Here is a 14,847-nt window from a genome sequence, read left to right as displayed (position 1 = left end):
GATTGTCCCTTTGGAAAATTTCGGACGACAGCTGTGTACGAACAATCAGATTATCATACGATCGCTTCAAAAGCGGTATTTTTTTTTTATACAACATTCTGATCGCGTGTACGGGGGCTTAATGCTGATGTCAGGCGGACGATTCTGCTGTTGGAGACCAAATCGCCAGGATCACTAAAGAAGTGTCCGGTCTGTCCCTATAGTATCTCTCTTATATGGCCTGATCACTGCTGAACCTCAATCACTAGCATTGGGGGGGGGGGGGGGGGGGGGGGGGGGGGGGGGCACCATTCCGCTTTGCGAATCTGCCAGAGTAATTCCCAGCAGTCGCCCATCTGACATCGGTCAAAGAGAACCAATTGTTCAGGATAGGCAAAGCGGTTAATAAATAAATAAATAAAAAGCAGCAATTTGGACTTTTTTGGCTCCCTTGTAACTTTTTGCATTATCTCCTAGAAGCTCCCTGCAGCCCCCCCCCATACACCTACCTTCTCTTCCTGGGCTGACAGCTGGGGTGTGCGGATGGGAGCGTGGGGTACCCCATTATCCCTCCCCCGGTTTTGGGGTAGGGGGTGGAGAGGAAGCCCAGCACACAGTTCCTGGAGACTAGTCATCAGGGAAGAAGCAGCAGACAGGTCAGCTGAACACACACAAGTCTGACCCTGGGTGTCTATCAGGTGAAAAGTCCACACCCACTATGGATCTGCCACCTGATTGGTCAGCGGAGCTTCCCAAATTAATGTGTTACCTGACCTAACATTGCACAGACACAGGGAGCATCCTGTCATTAAAGGGCCAGGCAGCCTCAAAGGCAAGTTTGGCTTGTGGAAGAATGATTGGGGTGGTTATCGGCATCGGAAGGGTCTGTACCTGGGTGACAGTGCAGTCACCACTCTGCCATCGTCAGTCCAACCAAAGAAAGTGATATTTTAGATATAGGTGGAGGGGTGTCAAACTGGCGGCTCTCCAGCTGTTGCAGAACTACAAGTCCCATCATGCCTCTGCCTGTGGGAGTCATGCTTTGTAGCTGTCAGCCTTGCAATGCCTCATGGGACTTTCCGCGACAGCCGGAGAGCCGCCAGTTTGACACTTGTGGGTTTTGTACTAGTGGGGTCTCCATATAATCTGTAATCTATTTCTCATGAAATCATTTCTTACTATGTTTTCCTACCTTCTCCTTGTGCTCCCAAACCTCTCCCCCCCCCCCCTCATTTTCATTTTGTTTGCACCGAGTAGTGCACTGCTCTATACCAATGTTTCTCAAGACTCCAGGTCATGTTTTCAGGCTTCCCATTATTTTGCACAGGTGATTTGATCAGTTTCACTGCCTTAGTAATTACCACAGCCGTTTCATGTGAGGGAAATCCTGAAAACATGACCTGCTGTGGCGCTTTGAGGACTGGAGTTGAGAAACGCTGCTCTATACACAAATCCCATATTCCATAGTCCATCTCAGGAGTGAGCAAGAGAGGGTGGCCGCATTCCTGCCAGTGGTGGCCCGTTCATTAGGGGGCGCACGGGCTCCCCCTCCCTGTCCATGCGCTCTGCCCCTAATATACATGCAGGGCGCCGGATGCATGGATTCCAATGGGTTTTTTAAAATTTTTATACAGGTGATTAGAGCCTGAGGCTCTAATAGGCTTCAAAAAAGGGTGGGCTCGGGGCGCAGAGCACTGTGCCCTGAGCCCACCCAGTTGTGTGACAATAGCGAATGAATATTTCCTATTGTCACACTGATCCTCCTCCCGGCCAATCAGGAAGTCTGAAAGGACGGGCGATCCTATTAGACGCCTAGGAGGAGGAGGGAGAAGACGCACAGCGGAAGCCGCCGTGATGCAGAGCAGGAGGAGACGCGATGGAAGCCGCCGCCCGTAGGAGTGCTGCCCGCCCGCAACCTAGATGGAGTAAGTGTGGGGCTGGATGACTGACCGACCGCTCATGTGGAGGGGGTGCAGGTTACCCGATCAACAGCGGGGGGGGGTGCGGGTTAACTGACCGACATGGGGGGAGGGGGTTGTTTGCCATCCCACCCAAAAAGGAAAACCACCAGCCACCACTGATTCCTGCATACAGTGGGACCATGGAGAAGGAACGTAGCCACCCTCTAACAGGAAGTCAGATCACAGCGACAGAAAGCAGAAATTTGGGGATTCAGTCTGTGTTCACATATGTGCGGCCGCGGGTTCGTGCCTGGGGTCCGGTGCGTTTCTGTTCACCGGTTCAGGTGCGATTCAGGTCCAAATTTTTGCCTGAATTCACACTTGAATAGGACGCAAAGACGCACAGGACCCTTTTGGAATTCGCACCACGGCCACCCCGGGAGCTGTGTGAACCGGCTCCATTGAGAGAAGGGCACACTCGCCTGTCATGTGAATTGGATGCGGAGAAACAAGCATCCGATTCGCATAAGTGTGAACCTAAGAGGCTAAGAGCAATAGAAGGGACATATTTGTGTTAAAGTGATACTAAAGTCTCTTTTTTTATTGTTTAAAAATAACAAACACATCATACTAACCTGCTCTGTGTAGTGGTTTTGCACAGAGCAGCCCCGATCCTAATAATAATATTAATAATAATAATAATAATTGTTACATGTAATGATAAACCAGATTGTCATATGTATAACTAGCTTTTGTATTAATATTATTATTATTATTGGCAAAGCTGGTTATACATGTAACAATATCTTTTATTTTATTAATAATACTATTATTACTATTATTAATAATAATAATAATAATAAAAGACATTATTACATGTATAACCAGCTTTCCCAATAATTTTTGTGCGCATAAATAGCTTTTTATAATACTGATTGTTACATGTATAACATGCTTTTGCAATAAAAACAATAATCATAAAACTGATTTTAATATAGTTTTTGTAGTAATAATAATAAAATAGATTGTCATTTGTATAACTAGCTTTTGTAGTAATATTCTTATTATTAATATTATTATTGCGAAAGCTGGTTATACGTGTAACAATCTCTTTTATTTTTATTATTCATAATAATAATAATAATAAAATACATTGGTATATGTATAACCAGCTTTCACAATAATAATAATAATAATAATAATAATAATAATAACAAACAGATTGTTATATGTACAACTAGCTTTTTTAATGCTAATATTAATAAACATAATAATACCGATTGTTATATGTATAACTATAATATAATAATTATGTAATAAATAATAACAATAACATCATTCCCATTACTATCCATACTGCCACGTGCAGCAGGTGCTTGCAGTCCCCCTTTCCTCCCACCAGATGGCGATGCCCCGTCACATTCCAGAGCCAGTGGGCGGAGCCTTTTCCCACGTGTTGGGCATTTAATTTAAAGGGACAACAACCCCGGAGAGCCTAAGAAAGTGACAGCCTTGGGGATCGCAGGAGGGAGAGGAGTTTGAAGCATCCTCAAGGGAGGGAGAGAGGCAGAGGACCGCAGCATCACCTGGGCATCTGCATGGTGCTCCTGGAGCAGGAAGAGGTGGCAGCAGGACCACACTGGCAGTTCTGCCCACATGTTTAATTCTGTTTGCAAGAAGCTGCAGGATTAATTAGACACAAAGTTGTCCTGGATATTTAGCAATCTCTGAGTGATGGCAGAAGAAGCAAATTGCATGCAGCTGCTCCAGCAGGGATGATAGGAGCAGTGTGTGCCAAGCTGAAATAGTTTCCCTCTTTGTGTGTAGTCTGGTACATGGGGTGGGGTGAGATAAAAGCCAGAGGGATGTGGAGGTACAGGATATAATTATATACTGAGGAGGTTAGAGAAGACAGCCAAGCCCTTAATGCTATGCCAAGGAGGTGAATACCTGCTGCTGCTGTATGATGTGTCAGTGACAACCAGAGAGTAGAGAGGTTGTCAGAGATCCCTGAGGCTCAGACACTGGGTGACCTGGGAGGGTGCAGAACATGCAAGACTGAAGATCTCCTCTCATCATCCTTTATCTGATCTTCCCCATCACCTGGGACTGAGAATCTGACATGCAGAAGATCACTCTTCTTGTCCTCTTGGAGTGGATGGTCCTCCTTGTGCACACAGATCCAGGTAAGACCCCTGACCTCTCCCTCACATCTAGCCTTCCTCAATTAGGGATTCTCCAGAGGTAACTAGGGGTACATTGAGCAATGAGCATTATCTGGCTCTCAGATGAGCTATCACTGACAGCAATGGTCATTTCAGCTATCTGTAAGGAGGACCTTCTCCCCACTGGCCACCAATTTAAGGAGGACATTCTTCCAACTGATCACCAATTTAAGGAGGACATTCTTCCCATTCTTTCTATTGGCTACCAATATAAGAGGAACATTCTTCCCACTGACCACCAATGTATAGGGGGCATTCTTCCCACTGATCACCAATGTTAGAGGGACATTCTTCTCACTGGCCACCAATGTAAGAGGGACATTCTTCCTACTGACCACCAATGTTAGAGGGACATTCTTCCCACTGACACCAATGTGTAGGGGACATTCTTACTAATGGCCACTAATGTAAGAGGGACATTCTTCCCACTGACCACCAATGTTAAAGGGACATTCTTCTCACTGGCCACCAATGTAAGAGGGACATTCTTCCTACTGACCACCAATGTTAGAGGGACATTCTTCCCACTGACCACCAATGTATAGGGGACATTCTTCTCACTGGCCACCAATATAAGAGGGGCAGTCTTCCCATTCGCCACCAGTGTAAGGGGGGCATTCTTCCCACTGGCCCCCAATGTAAGGTGGAAATTCCTCCCACGGACAACCAATGTAAGGTGGGAATTCTTCCCACTGACCTCCAATGTAAGCGAAAATTCTTAACACTGACCTCCAATGTAAGGAGCATTCTTCCCACTGACCACCAATGTAAGGAGCATTCTTCCCACTGACCACCAATGTAAGGTGGAATTTCTTCCCACGGACCACCGATGTACCTCAAAATTCTTCCTGAAGACCACCAGTGTAAAGGGCACTTTCTTCTCATTGACCACCAAGGTAGAAGGGCACTTCTCCACAGACCACCAATATTACAGGGTACTACATTTTTCACTGTCTCTGTTTCTTTTCTGGTTGGCCCTGGGCATCAATTACTCTAAGCATGCCACATTTGTTTTTTTCTGTTTATTCTTCAAGCTACTACTTAGGCTCCTTTCACACAGACGTTAGGATCTGGTTCACCTGTCAGTTTTTCAGGTGGACCGGATCAGAAGCCCATGTAAGTCCATAGGCAGAGCCGAACCGTGAACCACATGCTTGGGTGGTAGTTGCGGAGCCGCCCATAGACCCAACATGGGTCCAGGAAAACTCCGGCTTGTAAAAGCTGAATGAATATAAACGTGATAAGAGTGACTTCCGTCCCGTTCTGCTCCGATTCTGCAGTGAATCTGTTCATGGATCCCCTGCCGATCGGACAGAATGTCGCCCATGTGATAGGGGCCTTACTGATAATGTCCCATAAGCTGTAGGTATATTTATTATTAGGCAGCAGCCCACCCTTGATAGTAGAGCAGTGGCTGCTAGACATTCAGGAGACAATACTACTGCCTCCTAAATGATCAAACTAGGATTTTCTATTTCCAAGCTTATGGCACGCAGATGCGGTGCAGCCCCATTCGCTTGAATGGGTCGTGTTTGGTGGCTGTACAGGGTGTCATTTTTGCGTGTGTAAGACCGCGAGCAGCTGTATGTTATCTTTAAGGTGGACGGTCAGGGGTGGTTAAACTGCAGTTCAACCGCCTATTTTTACCACCCACCCTGGCCCACCCCTGTGAACAAGACCTGAGACCTGAAAGTCAGTTCAAGAGTTCTTCGGTGTTAAAAATGTTCAGAAAGGCCGAGCTAACCTATTCCTCTGCAAAGGCAGCGGAGGAAGTGCAGGATCTGCGGTTGTTCCTTATCCTGCTAGCCTGTCTTTACTACAGAGTGACCCACATGGGACAGGAGCAGGACAGGACTTTTCTGACTTCACTGGTTGCATGCTTGTTTCATTGACTTCCTCAGATACAGATATAGGTATATAAATAGATGGATGCAGAGAGGGACAGAATAGATAGATAGATAGATAGATAGATAGATAGATAGATAGATAGATAGATAGATAGATAGATAGATAGATAGATAGATAGATAGATAGATAGATAGATAGACTCTAAAGACATGCTGGTAGGTTAATCGGATCCTGTCTAAATTGTCCCTAGTATGTATGAATGTGAGTTAGGGACCTTAGATTGTAAGCTCCTTGAGGGTAGGGACTGATGTGAATGTACAATGTATATGTAAAGCGCTGCGTAAATTGTATATAAGTACCTGAAATAGATAGATAGATAGATAGATAGATAGATAGATAGATAGATAGATAGATAGATAGATAGATAGATAGATAGAGATATATATATATATAGATAGATAGATAGATATATATATAGAGAGAGAGAGAGAGAGAGAGAGAGAGAGAGAGAGAGAGATAGATAGATAGATTAGATACGGTCGATAGAGTGATAGAAATTAGATACATGGTTTAGATTTATATTTGATCATAATGAGAGAACAAAAGATATAGATAGATAGAATTCTGCAGCATCATGCCTGTTCTGTGTGATGGAGGGCTGTGCTGGTATTGATGATCTGTATTGATCTCTCTATTCCTGATCTTATACGCTCTCCAGAGATATTATATTTAATTATTGATGTTTTTGAATGTAACTTCCAGAAATGTCTGACACACGATCGATGCTGTGAGATGGCTGAGCACACAGATATGTACAGTCCACACATGTATTGATAATGTACCGGGATACAAACCTTCCTCTGCATAATGTAATACTGGAAATCATCTGTCTTTCCATACTTCTGTCATTTGTGGATATGAATAGAAAAGTGTCAAGGCATTTACAAAAGAAAACTTAAAGGGCTTGTAAAGGCTTGTGGTTTTTTTTTTTTTTTTTTAAAACTAAAATCATTTTACAGGCTAATACTTACCTGCTCTGTGTAATGGTATTGCACAGGGCGACCCCGATCCTCCTCTTCTGGAGTCTCCCACCGGCTCTAGGCTCCTCCTCTTCTTAGTGTGTCGCCATAGGAAACCGCTTCCTATGGTGGCACACCTGCGGACTCACTCCCGAGCAGGGCTGTGTGCATCTATAGACACACACACAGCATGGCTTGCCCCCCCCCCCTCTGCTAACAGGATTTGATTGACAGCAGCAGGAGCCAATGGCTCCCACTGCTGCCTCTCTGTCTTGTGAGAGAGAGGAAAGAGCTGCTACAGGCAGGCACAGCGCTGGATCGAGTGAAGACTCAGGTAAGTAGTTAGGGGGTGAGGGAGCGATACAAATAGTGCAACTTTTTTTTACCTTAATGCAGAAAATGCGTTAAGGTAAAAAAAAAAAAAATTCCCTTTAGAACCACTTTAATATTCCACTTAAAGATAAACCAATTAAACATAAAGGAGTTGCCTTTATATCTGACCTCTGGTCTTCTCTTCAGTCTTGCACAGTTGTAGCGGCTCCTCTCCTGGACTGAAATTTCTTACTCTGATTTCACTGCACACTGTGAGCTTCTCACAATGTGCATTAGAAGCTGAAGGAAGTCAGATAGACCCCCGCCTTATTTCCTGGCTGAAGGACGTTCATCATTATCTAGCCATTTTTTTTTTTTTGGCAGCGCAATTTAAAGTATGTTAGTCATAAAATGCGTTGAGGTAGCCTTACGTTACAGTTACATGCATTGGTACACTGGAATGGCACTCCAATGCCTCTTACCAACAGGACCGGATCTGGCCTATCTGATCTGGGGGTGCAGTAAAAAAGTCAGAGGGCATGATGTCAACACTGTGTGCCAGTCATTGACAGTCTATCACACAGTGTCACAACCTGGGAAACACTATTAAACAGAACCTGTGCCCCCTTTTTTTAAATGTCCCTATCAGAGTTCCCCTCTACACCATGACTACTCATCAGATTGCCTCCTTATATCGGGTGTCCCCATCAAGAGTGCCTCCTTACATCAGATGCCCCCATCAGAGTGCTCCCATACATCAGTAATGTCTATGACTGTTCAGTTGCTGTGTTTTCTAGAAAGCATAGGGCAATCCATAATTAATTTTGCTTGTTGCTAAAAGGGATGGTGGGAACCCCTCATAATGGGTACAGCAGGTGTACAGACCTCGGAACTCAGTGCAGGGATGGTGGGAAACCCTTAAAATGGGCACAGCAAGTGTACAGACCCAGGAACTCAGCACAGGGAAGGTGGGTACCCCTCATAATGGGCACTGCAGGTGTACAGGCCCAGGAATGCAGCTCAGGGATGGTGGGGCACAGCAGTTGTTCAGAGCTGAGAACTCAGTGCGGAGCTGGTGGGAAACCTTCATAATGGGCAGAGCAGATGTAGAATCCTGGAAACTCAGTGCAGAGTTGGTGGGAACCCCTCATAATGGGCACAGCAGGTACTCAGAACTCAGCACAGGGATGGTGGGAACTCCTCATAATGGGCACTGCAGGTGTATTGACCTGGGAACTCAGTTCAGGGATGGTGGTAACCCCTCTCATAATGGGCACAGCAGACCTCGGAACTCAGTGCAGAGATTGTGGGATCCCCTCATAATGGGCACTGCAGGTGCTTTTAGCTTTTTTACAGTCCTAAACCAGTGTTTCTCAACCCCTTTGAGACCAGGGCCCAATACATTCTTCCAAAACATTCCATGTCCCAACAGTAAAAAATAAAATTTATACTTGCACAACAAACTATGGGAATGCAAAACATTAATTGAAATGCTGGAAGGCTCTGGATGGGACTGGATGTCACTGTGGCAGGAATTGGGTTGTGGAGATATTAGGGGACTCTGCAGCAGGCTTAACATCCCGGTAGGGAATGGGGTTTCTGGAGGATGCTGGGGGTTACTGCTGGAGGTCGGGGACCTATAGAGGGCTGGAGGCTTTGCAGCCGCTTGGGGGCACTGTGTAAGGCTGGGTGGCACTGTAAGAAGTTAGGGGCACTGTAGAGGCTGAGGGCACTCATGAGGCCTGGAGGCACTATGGGCCACTATGGGAGGTTGAGGGACACAATGGGAGCTGGGAGACACTGTGGGAAGTTAAGAGGCCTGTAGTTGGTTGGAGGCCCAGCAGAAAGGATGAGGGTTGTGGAGAAGGTTAGGGGACTCTGCAGCAGACTTGGTGTCCCCGTAGGATATAGGTTTTTTGGAGGATGCTGGGGGTTACTGTGGGAAATTGTTGGAGGTTGGGGAACTATGTAGGGCTGGAGGCTTTGCAGCATGGTGGGGACACTGTGCAAGGCTGGGTGGCACCGTGAGAAGTTAATGGCACTGTGGAGGCTGATGGCTCTCATGAGGCCTGGAGGCACGATGGGCCACTATGGGAGGCCGAGGGGCAATATGGGAGCTGGGAGACACTGTGGGAAGTTAAGAGATCTGTAGCTGGCTGAAGGCCCAACAGATGGGAGGCCATGGGCCTGTGTTTGAGAACCTCTGTTTTAAACTATAACAGCCATTCTGAAGCCCTAGGGTTACTCCAGAGATTGTTAGGGGTTCCTTGGTCTGTGGCTGATTGACCTCCCATTTGATGGAGTCTTCATAGTTTCAGGGCGAATGCAACTTAGCAGAGCCAATATCATGACACCAATGATCTTTTTTACCTGTGTGTAAGGGTGGCACTCTGGCCGCTACTGTAAGGATTGTATTCTTCTCATTGACCATCAGCTGACCCTTGGCGGATTGGGTTAGGCAGGGGTTCCCTGAGACCTGAAAATTATTTGAGGGGTTCCTCTGGGGTATAAGGGGTGAGAAAGGCTGAACTAGAATTATAGGGAGAATAATCTATAGCAGTGGTCCCAAACTGTAACCATTTGTTTGCTTTTATCTGGTCCTTGGGGCACTATTTTATTCACTGGCACCAATGAAGGGCACATTTCCTCCAAATGACATCAACGATGGGGCACAGTTCCTCCCAATGACTCCAACAATTGGGCCCAATGACACCAATGATGGGGCATAATTCCTCCCAATGACACCAATAATGGGGCACTATTCCTGCCACTGACACCAATGATGGGGCACTATTCCTCCCACTGACACCAATGATGGGGCATTGTTTACTCTCACTGATGCTGGAACATTTGGAACTCCAGATGGCCACAGTCTGGCACGTCTTAAAGTCTGAAGGACAGTAAACTGGCCCGTTGTTTAGAAAGTTTGGAGACCCCTGATCTATAAGATACACCATTTCCTGTAGCTTACAATCCTCCCACGGTAAGAGAAGGTGCACGAGGTACTTATTTGTATATTCGTTGAGTGTTTAGGGTCATCCGAAAAGAGTTCTGAATGTTCTGAGATCATTATCTAGGAAACACCAGGAAAACAAAACTTTGGTAGAGCTTGGATTTCAATAAAATTTGTATTAGGGAGCGTGTGAGAAGCTAGCCCAGAGTGTTTCAGTCCTGCCCAGCCCTGAGGACACTTTATCCCACATCATGAAACTCTTGTCTTCTGATTCTGTCGTTAAAAGAATATTGGAATTGTTGGACTTCTCTCAGGCTCACAGATGTTTGGATGGTGTATTGAAGCCTTGGACTGACCTTTCCTCATAATGGACTATGTTGGAAAGCTGAACTTATTTTGTGTTTTTTTTTTAATTTTTTTTATGAAAACGAACTGCCAGCCATAAAACAATGGACTATACCATATTTTTCAGTCTATTTTTGGGCTGAACCAGAAGACTATCACCTACATATATTGAAGAAAGCTGTCCTATGACATCATGGCAGCCTTATTGTGCAGTATATCGATCTCAGAACAATGCCAGGACAGGAAGTGATGGGAATACTCTCCAATGGGGAAGCAGAAAAACATACTTTCAGAGTAGGGAAGGGTTGGAACGTCTGTAATGTGCCTTCTTATTCTGGTGACAATTAACCCCCCCATTTCTTGTATGGACACCAAAGGGAGAGGAAGTGAGAAAAATCTCCCCAAATTCGGCTACAGTTGGCTTTAAATGAAGCTTGTATTTACAAGAGGCTTCCATTAGTTCCAGTGAGAGCCATTGCTGGCTCTTGCCAGCGTTTATGAGCGTACATCGACGTGTGGATCTAACTGGGCACAGCATTAGGGTGCTGAAAGACCTTCATAAGATGTTTGATACTACTGTGCCATTTGATAACATGGTGATTAAGGCAGCCAGCTCCTGCTTGGTTGTTGTGGCTTGCTAAGTGCTCCGTTTGAACTTCCATGTGTACACCTAGCATAACAAAACATGTCGATTAGAGACTTGCAACCTAAGGCACGAGGACGAGAGTGGGCGTGCAATGTCATTTTCAGCAGCACCCGGAAAATTGTCACATTGCATTTCTGGAGGTTAGGATGGGCCTACTGGAGAATCCTCCAGTGAGGCCTCTGCTCCTTACTGCCATATTCTGTAATTGACAGCTCACCAGGCTGTAAAGGTTCAGGAATTGGGTTGACCTGAAAATGTGAAGGTGCAGGGATTGAGGTTGAACTGTGGTGTGGAGGTTCAGAAAATGGGGTGATCTGAGTTGTGAAGGTGAAGGAATTGGGGCGATTTGAGGCCTGAAGGTGCAGGAAATGGGGTGATCTGAGGTACAAAGGTGCAGGGATTGGGGTGATCTGAGCTGTGAAGGTTCAGAAATTGGGGTGATCTGAGGTACAAAGGTGCAGGGATTGGGGTGGTGTGAGCTGTGAAGGTGCAGGAGTTGGGGTTAGTTTAGTATGAAGGTGCAGGAATTGGGGTGATTTGAGGTGTCAAGATACAGGAATTTGGGTGATCTGAGGTATGTACAGTATCTCACAAAAGTGAGTACACCCCTCACATTTTTGTAAATATTTTATTCTATCTTTTCATGTGACAACACTGAAGAAATGACACTTTGCTACAATGTAAAGTAGTGAGTGTACAGCTTGTATAACAGTGTAAATTTGCTGTCCCCTCAAAATAACTCAACACACAGCCATTAATGTCTAAACCGCTGGCAACAAAAGTGAGTACACCCCTAAGTGAAAAATGTCCAAATTGGGCCCAAAGTGTCATAATTTTGTGTGGCCACCATTATTTTCCAGCACTGCCTTAACCCTCTTGGGCATGGAGTTCACTAGAGCTTCACAGGTTGCCACTGAAGTCAAAAACGCGTCAAAATCACGCAACTTTGAAGTCTCGGTAGTGTGAAAGGGGCCTAAAAACTGTTATACAAGCTGTACACTCACTACTTTAAAGTAGCAAAGTGTCATTTCTTCAGCGTTGTCACATGAAAAGAATAAAATATTTACTCATTTTTGTGAGATACTGTAGGTGCAGGAATTGGGGTGATCTGAGTTTTGAAGGTGCAGGAATTGGGGTGATCTGAGGTGTGAAGGTGAAGGATTTGGGCTGATCTGAGGTATCAAGGTAAAGGAATTGGGCTGATCTGAGGTGTGAAGGTGTAGGAATTGGGAGTGATCTGAGGTGTAAATGTGTAGGAATTGGGGTGATCTGAGGTGTGAAGGTGTAGGAATTGGGGTGATCAGAGGTGTGAAGGTGAAGGAATTGGGGTGATCTGAGGTATGAAGGTGCAGGAATTGGGGTGATCTGAGGTGTGAAGGTGCAGGAATTGGGGTGATCTGAGGTCTGCAGGTGCAGGAATTGGGGTGATCTGAGGTATGAAGGTGCAGGAATTGGGGTGATCTGAGGTGTGAAGAGGCAGGATTTGGGGTGATCTGAAGTGTGAAGGTGCAGGAATTGGGGTGATCTGAGGTGTGAAGGTGCAGGAATTGGGGTGATCTGAGGTGTGAAGGTGAAGGAATTGGGGTGATCTGAGGTCTGCAGGTGCAGGAATTGGGGTGATCTGAGGTATGAAGGTGCAGGAATTGGGGTGATCTGAGGTATGAAGGTGCAGGAATTGGGGTGATCTGAGGTATGAAGGTGCAGGAATTGGGGTGATCTGAGGTGTGAAGGTGCAGGAATTGGGGTGATCTGAGGTGTGAAGGTGCAGGATTTGGGGTGATCTGAAGTGTGAAGGTGCAGGAATTGGGGTGATCTGAGGTGTGAAGGTGCAGGAATTGGGGTGATCTGAGGTGTGAAGAGGCAGGATTTGGGGTGATCTGAAGTGTGAAGGTGCAGGAATTGGGGTGATCTGAGGTATACAGCATGCTATTCTTCACTGACACGACAGTTGTGCAATGCTAATAAATTGACACTTAGGGGTTGATTTACTAAACTGGAGAGTGCAAAATCTGGTGCAGCTCTGCATAGTAACCAATCACCTTACAGGTTGTATTGTCAAAGCTTAATTCAACAAGCTGAAGTTAGAAGCTGATTGGCCGCCATGCAGAGCTGCTCCAGATCTTGCACTCTCCAGTTTTAGTAAATCAATCTTTTAGACCACATACACACTATTAGATTTTCTGCAGATTTTTGTCTTCAAATTTACCAAAACCATATAATATGGAGGTCAAACCTTAAGAGTTTCAATTTGTATGCAATCAAGCAGGCCCTTACACTACATGGTTGTGGTAAATCTGAAGACAAAAATCTGCAGAAAATCTAATAGTGTGTATGGGGTCTTAATGTGGAAAACGCTGATTATCTCCGACATGGATAATTGAACTGCTTCTATATGTCTCCGCTCTCCATCATCCACAGACACAACATGACACCACTGACTCCTGCCTGATGACAGGTCTGCTTGCTTCTTTCGCTGGGCCATGATGTGGTTAATGGAGCCGGCCCTTGGCTTATCCCGGGGTTATTAGACAGGATGCCGGATGATTATTGGAGAATAGTGACTCTCGGCTGCGGCCGTCGGTCAATCAGTGTATGCAACAGCAGCTCCAAAAGAGATAAGACAGCTATGCGGGTCATCAGCATTTTATGAATTATTGAAGTTCTGTGGCAGAATCTAGAATCCGTCTGCCCCCTCCTGTCTGTGTGCCCGGATTACAGCGCTGGCTGGCACCATGGCCCGCATCATGACTTCACTTACCCTAAGAAAACTGCCAAATGGTGATGGTGTATTTTTTTTTTCCACACCTGGTCAATTTGAGCAGATTGCAAGCTCTTGAGGTCAAGAAAATTATACAATTCTAACCTTTTGTTAATAGTAAATGCTTTGGAATAGCTGAAATGCTTTTCTGTTCCAATCACTGACTGCTTGGAAAAGTTCTCCTCCTAAACACAGTCCTTAAAGCTGAAATAGAATCTACTAATGTGTTGCCTTCAAATCCTCCCTTGATGATATTTTTAAATAAAGCCTTTTTTTCTTTCATTACATATCTTATTTTAGATACAGTCATGTAATCACAGGGTCTCTGTGCCTCTCTATGCAATACAGGCAGATCATGGCTGGTGGGAGGGGCCGGCAGGGTGCTGTACATAAGAGGTAAACGAAAAATCCTGGACAGCCGCACTCAAAAGAAAATTTCGATCTTTATTTAAATATGGTCATAAAAATACATGCCACAGCATCACAAAGCAGGAAAGCTGACGCGTTTCACACTGTAGTCTGTGCTTAATCATAGCTATGATCAGATAACCCCCTGGAGAAGCGCTTCCCCGAGGGGATTACCTTGCGGGCGCGCTCCCGAGTCCAGCATTCGGCCTCCTTAGAGGCCGAATGCAGGACTCGGCCCCGCCCCCCCCCCCGGCGCTCGCATCATTGGATTTGATTGACAGCAGCGGGAGCCAATGGCCGCGCTGCTATCAATCTATCCAATCAAGAGCTGAGAATCCTGGACAGAGAGACCGCACGTCACCGCCGGGTCAAGTTCGAGGCTTCAGGTAAGTAAAACAGGGGGGGGGCTGGGGGGCCGGTCACTGACAGAAATTTTTTCACCTTAATGCATAA

General features: G+C 45.7%; 2 protein-coding genes across 3 annotated transcripts in view; one reads left to right on the top strand and one right to left on the bottom strand.

Moving 5' to 3' along the window:
• UROC1 (urocanate hydratase 1) overlaps positions 1-657 on the bottom strand; it is a 40,497-nt gene extending 39,840 nt beyond the window's left edge. The window contains exon 1 of the mRNA XM_073591779.1: positions 489-657. Within this exon, the coding sequence (XP_073447880.1) occupies positions 489-614 (126 nt within the window). The 5' untranslated portion in view covers positions 615-657. The remainder of the gene's footprint in view (positions 1-488) is intronic.
• A 2,695-nt stretch (positions 658-3,352) lies between these two features.
• LOC141102784 (netrin-4-like) overlaps positions 3,353-14,847 on the top strand; it is a 60,396-nt gene continuing 48,901 nt past the window's right edge. For both annotated transcript variants that reach the window (XR_012235200.1, XM_073591777.1), the window contains exon 1: positions 3,353-4,066. Coding sequence is in view for 1 of the 2 variants with exons in the window: in XM_073591777.1 (XP_073447878.1) it covers positions 4,003-4,066 (64 nt within the window). In the remaining variant the exon portion in view is untranslated. The remainder of the gene's footprint in view (positions 4,067-14,847) is intronic.

Source organism: Aquarana catesbeiana, linkage group LG07, assembly GCF_042186555.1.
Source record: "Aquarana catesbeiana isolate 2022-GZ linkage group LG07, ASM4218655v1, whole genome shotgun sequence".
Taxonomy (NCBI): Eukaryota; Metazoa; Chordata; class Amphibia; order Anura; family Ranidae; genus Aquarana; species Aquarana catesbeiana.
This window is presented reverse-complemented; position numbering and strand designations above follow the sequence as displayed.